The sequence below is a fragment of the Ailuropoda melanoleuca genome, chromosome 6 (assembly GCF_002007445.2).
Source record: "Ailuropoda melanoleuca isolate Jingjing chromosome 6, ASM200744v2, whole genome shotgun sequence".
Lineage (NCBI taxonomy): Eukaryota > Metazoa > Chordata > Mammalia > Carnivora > Ursidae > Ailuropoda > Ailuropoda melanoleuca.
Window position 1 is genome coordinate 92,064,512 of NC_048223.1, and position 10,672 is coordinate 92,075,183.

At 43.8% G+C, this 10,672-nt stretch overlaps 1 protein-coding gene across 3 annotated transcripts; it reads left to right on the forward strand.

Annotated features, from left to right (window-relative positions):
- Positions 1–5,850: 5,850 nt before the first annotated feature.
- Positions 5,851–10,367, forward strand: ZNF32 (zinc finger protein 32). Of its 3 annotated transcripts, none has more exons than XM_034662877.1 (3): positions 5,851–5,949; positions 8,018–8,157; positions 9,415–10,367. In XM_034662877.1, the coding sequence occupies exons 2-3, from the start codon at positions 8,088–8,090 to the stop codon at positions 10,164–10,166; spliced, it is 822 nt and encodes a 273-aa protein (XP_034518768.1). In that variant the 5' UTR covers positions 5,851–5,949; positions 8,018–8,087; the 3' UTR covers positions 10,167–10,367. The 3 variants fall into 3 exon arrangements, with proteins under 3 accessions (XP_034518768.1, XP_019663213.1, XP_011232691.1); XM_019807654.2 differs by lacking the exon at positions 5,851–5,949 and adding an exon at positions 5,984–6,302; XM_011234389.3 differs by lacking the exon at positions 5,851–5,949 and having other exon boundaries at positions 8,023–8,161.
- The last annotated feature ends 305 nt before the right edge of the window (positions 10,368–10,672 follow it).

The window sequence follows — 10,672 nt, forward strand, 5'->3', positions numbered from 1 at the left end:
GTTTTCCCAGCATTAATGTGACAATATGTCCAGAGTATTGCTAACCAAGGAAGTTCACTTCAGCCTTGATGTCCAGAGTGTCTATTTGGGGTCCATCACATAGATGATTAACTGCCCAGGTGGCTAATCTCAATCTCCATGTGACCCAAACCTCCCACCCTATGTCATACTATTACTACCTGGAGTGTCCAGGCTCTATCCTCAGACTATCTAGTGTGGTAGCCCATACTGTAAATCACATGTTTAGACTACCCAGTGTAATCTAGAGCCTCTAGGCTGATGAAGACATTCCTATCAAGCATGAAATTCTCTCTCCCTCTCCCTTTGCTCCTCCCCCCACTTACACTCTGAATTAATTAACTGAGTAATTAATTAAAACCATCAGTTGCATTTTTTACTTATTTTAAAATAAATAAGTTACTTCAGTTACCAAATAAAAATAAAGCTAATTTTTAAGTTTTGCTTAGAAAGAAAAATGAGTAAGAAGGAAAAAAAGAAGAGGAGTCAGATCATATGTGTGTCCTTACATTTACCTTGCATTTTAATGTCATCACTACCAACAGATTTTATTTTCTTCTTTAAAATGGGAAAATGCCACAAATAGGAGGAAATTAAAGAGACACAGCAATCAAATGTAATATGGGACTCTGAACTGGACCCAGGAACAGAAAATGAACACTAGGGTTAAAACTGGTGAAATTTCAGTAAAGTCAGTCATTTACTGTTAAGTATTACTCTTGGGTATTACACCAATGTTAATTTCCTGGTTTTCATTGTTGTTATAATTCTCTCAGTTGTTACTATTAGGGAAAGCTGGGTGAAAATGAATGTGAAAACCCTTGTATTTTCTTGCAATTTTTCTGTAAGTCTAAAATTATTTCAAAATAAAAAGTTCAGGGTGCCTGGGTGGCTCAGTCAGTTAAGTGTCTGACACTTTTTTTTTTTTTAAGATTTTATTTATTTATTTGACAAAGACAGAGAGAGACAGCCAGCAAGAAAGGGAACACAAGGGGCGCCTGGGTGGCACAGCGGTTGAGCGTCTGCCTTCGGCTCAGGGCGTGATCCCGGCGTTACGGGATGAACACAAGCAGGGGGAGTGTCTGCTGGGAGCCTGCTTCTTCCTCTCCCACTCCCCCTGCTTGTGTCCCCTCTCTCACTGACTGTCTCTATCTCTGTCAAATACATAAATAAAATCTTAAAAAAAAAAAAAAAGAAAGAAAGAAAGGGAACACAAGCAGGGGGAGTGGGAGAGGAAGAAGTAGGCTCCCAGCAGAGCAGACAGCCTGATGCAGGGCTCCATCGCAGGACCCTGGGCACGCCCTGAACAGAAGGCAGACGCTTAACTACTGAGCCACCCAGGTGCCCCAAGTGTCTGACTCTTGATCTCAGCTCAGGTCTTGATCTCAGGGTCGTGAGTTCAAGCCCGCACTAGGCTCCACACTGGGTGCGTAGCCTACTTAAAAAAGAAAAACTTAGGGGCGCCTGGGTGGCACAGCGGTTAAGCGTCTGCCTTCAGCTCAGGGCGTGATCCCGGCGTGATGGGATCGAGCCCCACATCAGGCTCCTCCGCTATGAGCCTGCTTCTCCCTCTCCCACTCCCCCTGCTTGTGTTCCCTCTCTCGCTGGCTGTCTCTCTGTCGAATAAATAAATAAAATCTTTAAAATAAATAAATAAATAAAAGAAAAAAGAAAAACTTAAAAGAAAAAAGTTTAAAATGATCTATCTCTGTTTATTCAAGGATTCTTTAAAATAATCATTTTAATCTTTTTGGAGGTCAACCAACTCTTTGATGAAAATTAAGTACTATCTGCTCCAAAAGTTCACTTACGCCATTTTGCAAATTCACAGACCCATGTGGCACACATCCACGGGCCCCCAGTGAAGAACCCTGGCTCCCAGGGCTGTAGCTAGGACTTGGGTGTAGCAGGAAGTGACATCCAACAGATGATCTGAGCAGGAACAACTTCTACCTCTCACCTGTGTTCCCATTCATCCCTTAATCGTCTGGCTGCTTGGGGGCACCTTCCTACAAAATGGGCTGACAGAAACACAGTACTTCATGATCCCTCTTGACATCTCCTCAGAAGGGTCATTATGAAAGGACTACACTCACCCACACAACAAAGTGCACCTCCTCTTTCTGGACCAAGCAGCACCATAAATATATCCTAAAGGGATCCCTAAAGGCAGCCCCATTAAGTGCTACCAAACAGAATAATCAGCTCTGGGCATTAGAGCCTCAGTAGGAAAGGACGGCCTGGGCCCTAGCACTGGAAATAGACACAAATATATACTGCGTGGGGCATCAATCCCGACCCCAAACTTCCCCTCCCATCTTCTGCTTTATAAGTAACTCCACTAAAAAACTCAATGAAGAAAGGCATAACCAGTTACATGGTAGAAATAAATGGCAAGAATAAAAATCTGTCTGAACTCAGCACAAATAGTCCCCACAAAGATGAATGATTCAGATTTGAATAGCTGCAAGAGTTAAAAAGTTACAAAAGCTAAGATGCACACACTAGGCATCATTAATGCCATTATTAGTATCAGGTAAGAACAGTGAGATCAAACACAAGACGTATTTGCTCAAAAGAACAGAAGCAGCTGTAGAAAACAGGAATGGCTTGTCCAACGAGAGACCATGATGACTTCCAGCCCTGAGAATTAGCTAGCAAGTCAAGAGACACGTGGATGGCTCTAGCTAAGAATTCAATCTTTCCAAAGAATTGCACTAATGCACAGATCCTTTTCTTTCTGGTAGATTCAGTCCCTCAAGTCTGGCCACTGGGCAAAAAGGCCTGAGAGACAGCCAGCTTTCTCAAGCACTGGCCTCCATGATGGACATAGAGGGATGGTTTTGGAGGAATGGGAAGGCTGGTTAGTTCAGTGAATGTACAGAAGAGTGGTATGGAAGACATAAAACACAGTTGTTGAAAATGACTAAAGGGGCTTGCATTTCTGATACAGACTAGAATAAACACAGACTTGAAACATAACGGAAATTGTTCTAATAAACTCTTCTAGGAGGACAGATTCTACCACTCTAGACCCAAAGACTGTTCACAACTATGGCAGCAAGTGAAGGACTAGCTTTCCTTGAGCATTAAGCCATCTCATGGAAACTTCTGGGGCAACAACTCCCTTCAAAGAAACCAGAAGTCCTTTCCAAGTCAATAATTCACTTTACAAACTTGGATGTTGCAGCTTTCATTCCACATTTACGATACAATTATCTGACTTTTTTTCCCTGGGGAAAATATTCCAGCCATAATATGTACATTTTTAGTACTTTTTGATACATATCACCAAATATCTAATCAAAATGACTGTCTCAATTTACACATGGGTGAAAATGTCCATTACCCTAGTCCTTTCACAAGTTTTGCCATTCATTAGTTAGGGAAAAAAAATTTCCTGTTTCACCTGGCATTTTAAAAAGATTAATAGCAAAACGAGTATTTTCTTTAATTCTATTTTTTTCTTTTGTGAGTTGCTGTCCTTTGCCAAATTTCCATTGAAATTTTTTTGTATGTTATCTTTAAATATGACAGTTATTAATATTTTCCCAGCTTGTCATATATTAACTTCATAAAAGGTGTTGACACACAGAAGTGCTGGATTTTAATGCAGTCAAATCCAGCAATCTTATTCTTTATTGTTTCTACCTTTGTTACCATGGTTAGGAAAGCCTTTCCCATGCCAAGATTATAAAAGCATTAAGCCATACATTCTTCTGGGCCTTTTGCGGATCTGGGTTTTACATTTTACATTTAATCCATCTGGAGACTATCTTGGCTATAATAAGGTAAATATTTAACTTTCCTTTTTTCCCAAATGGTTAACCTTTTGTCATAATACCATTTATTGAATTATCTGTCCTTGCCTAATGTTTTGAAATACATGCGAAGCGGGAGAATAGTTCTTTGGCAATTTTTTAAATCTACACTACTGACACCATCACCCTGCTCCCCCCACTTCCTGCTGAGTGTGGGCCTTAAGTTGCTGATGGTGGCTGAAGACTGGGCCCCATTTAGGATCTGGGTGAAGACTGCTAAGCATCTAGGGAGCATTAGGTCTCATCAACTCCAGTCCCAACTGCTTTCTCCCGGATGTCCATTTAGTATGCCCACTTTCCCAGGATTCCTTAAGAAAATTTATGCAGATTTGTGTGAGAAAAGTAACTACGAGTCCCTTTTATAGCCACCTTTTCCCACCAAAGTTTTGTCATCTACTTTCATGGTGGGATGTGAAACTTGCCCTAATGCCCACGGCTGATCCTGACCTCAACAGAGCCAATATGCCCAGAGTGACTTCTAGGCGCCTAGTGCTGTTTATCAGCAGGAGAAATGACTCCTCGTGTTTGAGAGGTAATACACACAGTCCTACTGACCCAGCCTGGGGAAAGAAGAAAGCAGAGACACTCATACAGCAGACACGAGGATTGGCCTTTGCTGTGTGCTTCCTGGGCTTTAAAAAAGTGAAAGTATCTGGTTGTTCAGAAAGGAGAGAGAGAGAGAACAGTGGCTGTGCCCTGTCCCCTGGTGCCCTACCCCTTTCTCTCCCTGACTCTGGAACCAATGACAGAAGGAGGCACCACAAGGACCTCCACAGTGATGCTGAAGGGCCTGGGGGGGGGGGGGGGGGGGGACATGANGCAGTTTCCACTGCACACTGACGGACCTTTCTGTGAGGCAGCTGCTAGCCCAGGTTTTAAGAAAAGCGGTGTGTTTGTTTCTCAGCTAGACTCTCAGCTCCATTCCTAGGAGAAGGGAGTGTTGTCTTGTCTATGTCTTTGTCCACAACACCCAGCACAGCACCTGACACTTAAAATGGGCTCGGCACAGACAGATTCAATTGAACTTAAGTAATGATGTGTTATTAGTAATGACTAACATTTAAGAAACAACTTATTACTTACACTTTGTATACCCTGTCAAATTAATTTTTTTGTTCTGTTTTGCTTAACAGATGGCTGTGGGGTAGAAGAAAAGGGCGTAGCAAGAGGAAGATGGCTTTATGAAGCCCTCCATTCAAGAAGCCAAACCAATCTCCAAGTAGGAGCTCTGGAGCAGGGAGCCGGAAGAGAAGTACAATGAGCAAGAGAGCTCCAGGGAAAAGGAAAGCAATGGTGATTCTAAGGAGGAAGGAGTCCCAGGCAACAGCAGCCTCAGTCATCAGGAACTTTAAAGCCATTCTTCCCTGTCCAAATTCCCTCTTGGGGAGAGGCCAGGATCCTATAAAAGTACATTTGAAGGAGGATTAGGGCATTTTTAGAGAATCTTTATCTCACAGATAGTGGTGGAGCCGACTCGCAAATTCAAGACAAGTATCTTACTGTAGTGATCTGAAAGGAATAGCTCTACACCAGACCCAAGTATCCTCCTCCCAGCCCCTCGAAATTCTCCAGCTGTCAAATTCTTCCCCAGTCTCTGCTTGAAAGATTTTCTCCTAGCTTCAGAGCCTTAACTACAGAATACTGAGTCCTTGCTCAAGCAGCGGCTCAACACATAACCCCTAAGCTGCCAAGGCTTTTCTCCCCCAAGACTTTGTTTCCTTCCACCAAACCTTCAAGAACCCTGGATTCCCGATTTCCTGGCCCAGAGGACGTCTTTACTAGGCTGCTATTCCAGGCCTAGCTAATCTGAGCGGCTGCGTGGCTCCCGCACTCCCGGGACTACGTCGTTGGACAGGGGGCTTCCGCTTAGAGGCCGAAGGGAATCCGACTGAGGGCCCCGCCGGGTCGGGATCTTTAGAGGACGAGCAGCAGGGCGCGCCTCGGAACTACGTTTCCCACAGTGCTCCGAGAAGCCAGGACGGCCAAGGCCCGGGACGCGGCGGGCGGGCTCGCGCGCAGCCTCCTGGGAGTTGTAGTTCAGTCCGCTCGCGCCGGCGCTGCTGTGGGCTCGGCGCCGGCCTTTGTCTGTCTGCGGGCGCGCGCCGCTGCGGTGAGTGAGGCCGCCGGCCGGGTCAGTGCGCCCGGGCAAGGCGGGGCCGTGTGGGCGGGCCGCCGCCCCCGGGGCCCTCCGCGGCCCCCGCGGCCCTGAGCAGGCCTGGCCGGCCTGAGCCCCGAGGGAGGCCACCGGCGAGGGGAGAGGCGTGCGGCCCGCAGAGAAGGGTCCAGCTGGACCGGAGAGCGGGGTGCTGAGGTCCAGCACGCAGGGCGGGCCCGGGGGGGCCTGAGCGGAAGGGGAGAGTGTGCCCGCGGGAGCAGGGGCCCCTGCGACCGCCGCTCCGCAAGACATAGCATGGGTGAAGGCCCCGGACCCTGGAGACGCGGGAGGGGGAAGGCCACAGGCAGGTGTGCCCAGGAGCCTGCAGTGAGGATTTCACAGCACGGTCGGGGGAAAATGTTCTCTCTCTAGGGAGGGGGGATAGGAGACAGGACAGACTTGTCAGGGTGGAGAATGGGAGAAAGGACAAAATGAGTTCAGATGTGTGGAGAAAATAATCACCCCTACCCTCATCTAAACCTCAGACTATTGCCCAAGATGTTCCAGAGACAGCAGAGTTTACCCTCTCTGCTAGGGCTCTCCTGAGGACTCTCAACTTTAGGCCTTCAGTCTGTAGGTCGTACAGATTCTTCACATTTGGTTCTCCGAAGAGCTGCCTGATATGCCAGTTTTGTTAACCTAGTTAGTGAGGAAATAGAGCCAGGGCTGTTTGGTTACTTGACCAAGGTTGTATAGGGGGGAGGGGAAACTGAAGGCAAGAAACCAAGTCTCACGGCCTAAATCTGAGTTTTCCCAAAGGATAAATAGCCTTTCTGATAGGAACAGCAAAACCAATTTTCTATTAATAAAGCCACTTCAAAATCTTCAGGAAATTATTTCCTCAGATTTGTGACCTAGGGAGAAAAATAAAACTATCTCCCTTTATTAACCGAGGCAGTTCCTGAGACACAGCTGAGTTGTTACTTGTTGGACGATCTCATAGCATGTGGAGAGGCAAAGCTATAAATTCTACCCATTGTTCTGACCAAACTATTTGTGGATTCCCCAGGAACAGAGTCCAACCTTAGGCAGCAGGTTTCATGCACTTTCCAGGGACTCTGGATGGATGTGCAGTTGTTGAGTAACACCTTGAACTAACAAATGAATGTCCTGTAGCATCTTGGCACTCTCATAGAGGATTCCTTTGTAGCTTCTACTCCAAATTGGAGGTGACGCCTCCAAATACAAGTTTAAAATGCCTCTCCAGCCAAAACAAATGTGGCAGAATGTACAGTTGTGAAGACCAGTTGCTTAGGTTAACAAAACAATTGTAGCATCACACAACTATTTCATTAAATCAGGAGGCCAGCATTTTGATGAGACATATTGGAGGGAAATAAAGATTATGTACTGAACCACTGCATAAAGTATACAAATTTAGTAATTAAGGTCCTAAAGAAGAAAATACTCAAAAAAAAGAAAAGGGTAGAAAAAGATAGTATGGAGCAAGAGGATTCCTAGGATCTTGAAGAGTAGTAAAGTCTGGTTAAACATTGTTACATTCTGTTCCATTTTATAAAAATTCTCACGAGCTCTTTAGTGATGAGAAACTAGAGAATTGTCTAGTTTAAGGGCACAGACTCTGGATCTCGAAAGTCTTGAATCTGATCCTTTGCCCACCCTGGACTCCTTAGTGGCTCTGAGAATTTGGGCAGGTTACTTATCCTATTTGTAGTGCCTTGGGCTTGGTTTTGGGAGTCTGAAGTTCTTCCTCTTCCAAGAATTGACAAATATTTACATTTATAATTGGTATTCTCATATCTTAAAGAATAAGGGAGGGGTGGGTCTGGATCAGGGGCCTCCTAAATATTGTTAAAAGGTAAACATATGAGATCTCTTGTTTTGTCTTTATAACCTGGGGAGAAGTGGAGCCATTACATCAGGCAATCCAGATTTCCTCCATTTACTCATACCCCATATTGGAGCTCCTGTTGACTTTATCCTTCTCACTTATCAATTCTCCTGCCTTCTCCTGTTTGTTTTTGTTTTTCTGTTTTTTGTTTGTTTGTTTTTTCCTCCTTAGGTGTTCAAGAATAGCCCATGGAAGAATCATATGAAGAGGTGGTGATTAAGGTCATACAGCAGGCGTGGACATGTTTGGATTTCCAACAGCTACCCTGCTGGACTGTCATGGAAGATATGCGCAGAATGTAGCATTTTTCAGTGAGTGAGTTGGTTGATCACTGAGATGCCCTCAAATCACAATATTTAGTGTCCCTTTACTCAAGTACTGGTCAGCAGGCTGAGGAAGCAGAGGAGACATTACTTTGGAAGAGTTCACCATTCCTGGGGGTTATAGGGAAAGCCTGCAAGCTAGAATTAGAAATAGCAGTAGAAACAGAGCAAGAGAATGCTCTTGATATAGAGATAGTTTTGAGGTAGTCTCTGAGAAAACGAATGAGCAGCTTTACATCTCGGCATAATCATTGAATAAGGGTAAGGCAAGAAAAAAATCTTCCTAGGATGACTCCAAGAAAACTGTTTATAGTGATGAATGGACCTATAATTAAAGTGCAGTAGGAGGCTCAGATGTGGGGCAGTATGGAAAACACTGTCACCATCTGCATAGGAAGTGTTTGAGAATAACTTCCAAACCAAAATTGATTTCAGTTCCACCACAGCTTAGTAGACTGAAATAGCATGGATATTAAAGGGGAACATTCCTTGGATCAGATTCTATAATTGTCCTAGCTTGATCTATGGTATCAGACAAATTATTTAACTTCCTTGAGCTCCAGGCTCTTCATCTGTAAAATGGGAAAATAAACTCTACCTTGCAGGGTTACTGGGACTAGAGATAATAGATATAATGTATCAAAGATTCTGACATATATTTTCTGATGTCATGGAGCTTACTCCACTGTCAGGAAAACAAATTGAACCAGAGATGGATTTCTCATGTATTGGTCTCTTCAGGGCCCTCTTACCTACTTTTATACTTTTTCTTAATGGAGTGCCTCCAAAATTTTAAAGCTTTAGGCCCTACACAACCTGGATTCATACCTATGTTGGAGTCAGATAAAACTTGGTTATGGGGCTCTATTTGGTCCTATATAGTTTTCTTCATTTTCTGAGCCTATATTCTTATCTATAAAATGGAGATAATCATGTCTACCTTACCAGATTCTTTGGGAGGCTAAATTAAACTAAATTTAGAGGCAGTATACTACTGTGGAGCATGCCTGTGTTTAAACCCCAACTCTGCACTTAGCTAACTGCAAGATCTGTGACAACCTCCCTATGCTTTCATTTCCTTCTCTGTAGCAATCTCATAGGACTGTTTTCAGGATTAAATTATCTATCCAGAGTTCATAGTATGTGTGACACATAATAAGCATTCAAAGCATTGTTTCTTTTTTCCCTATTCTTCTCACTCAGCATATTGGTGCATCTTACATGACTTCCCTCTCATTTTACCAGATGTGATGACAGAAGCCCACCACAAATATGATCACTCTGAGGCCACAGGATCCACAAGCTGGGATTTCCAGAATTCTTTCAGAAGAGAGAAGCTGGAACAAAAATCCCCAGAGTCTAAGACACTACAGGAAGATTCACCTGGAGTGAGACAGAGGGTCTATGAGTGTCAGGAATGTGGAAAATCCTTCAGGCAAAAAGGTAGTCTAACCCTGCATGAAAGAATCCACACTGGTCAAAAGCCCTTTGAGTGTACCCATTGTGGAAAAAGCTTCAGGGCCAAAGGCAATCTTGTTACACATCAGCGAATACACACAGGAGAGAAGCCCTATCAGTGCAAGGAGTGTGGGAAAAGCTTTAGTCAACGAGGTAGTCTGGCCGTTCATGAAAGACTCCATACCGGACAGAAACCCTATGAGTGTGCTATTTGTCAGAGAAGCTTCAGGAATCAAAGTAACCTTGCTGTTCATAGAAGAGTTCACAGTGGTGAAAAGCCCTATAGATGTGATCAGTGTGGAAAAGCCTTCAGTCAGAAAGGAAGCTTAATTGTTCACATCAGAGTCCACACAGGCCTAAAACCCTATGCCTGCACACAGTGCAGGAAGAGTTTCCACACCAGGGGCAATTGTATCCTGCATGGCAAAATCCACACAGGAGAGACACCCTATCTGTGTGGCCAGTGTGGGAAAAGCTTCACTCAGAGAGGGAGTCTGGCTGTGCACCAGCGAAGCTGCTCACAAAGACTCACACTTTGACCACCCTCTTCAAAGGAAGTTCTCTTTATGAATTAAAAGTAAAAAAAAAAAAAAAACAAAACCTCAGACCAAGCAACCTATCCGATTCTATGGAATGAATGGAGACTTTCAAAAAGACCATCATTGGGTAGGACAAACTGACTTTTCTCCTTTCCCCCAAATGAGTATGAAAAATAAATGTGTTGTTTATTATCATTATCACATATGTTTCATAATTTGTCAGTTTATTTTGACCTAAGTTCCCAAAGTACCTCCATTAATCTAGTGTATACTTCGGAGATGTTCTATGAATAACAGATAACAGATTTTAAATCTGTAGTTGACATCGTTAGTTTTTGTTTTTTAAATCAACCTTTTATGAATCCCAAGATCTTTTCTTTACACATTCAAATCAATCTTGTATTGGATTTAAGAAAGGAAGAATTCATCCCAAAGAGCTTGGTAGCGAATCTTTATCATCTAGAGAGGTAAATTATATCAAAGATCTTTGGGCACAGAAATGCTTT

Bases quoted from the DNA above. Each gene is read 5' to 3' on its own strand.
- ZNF32 (XM_034662877.1), top strand. From the start codon at position 8,088: ATGTTTGGATTTCCAACAGCTACCCTGCTGGACTGTCATGGAAGATAT. The intron at 8,158-9,414 runs GTGAGTGAGTTG...TCATTTTACCAG, and splicing joins GCAGAATGTAGCATTTTTCA to ATGTGATGACAGAAGCCCAC.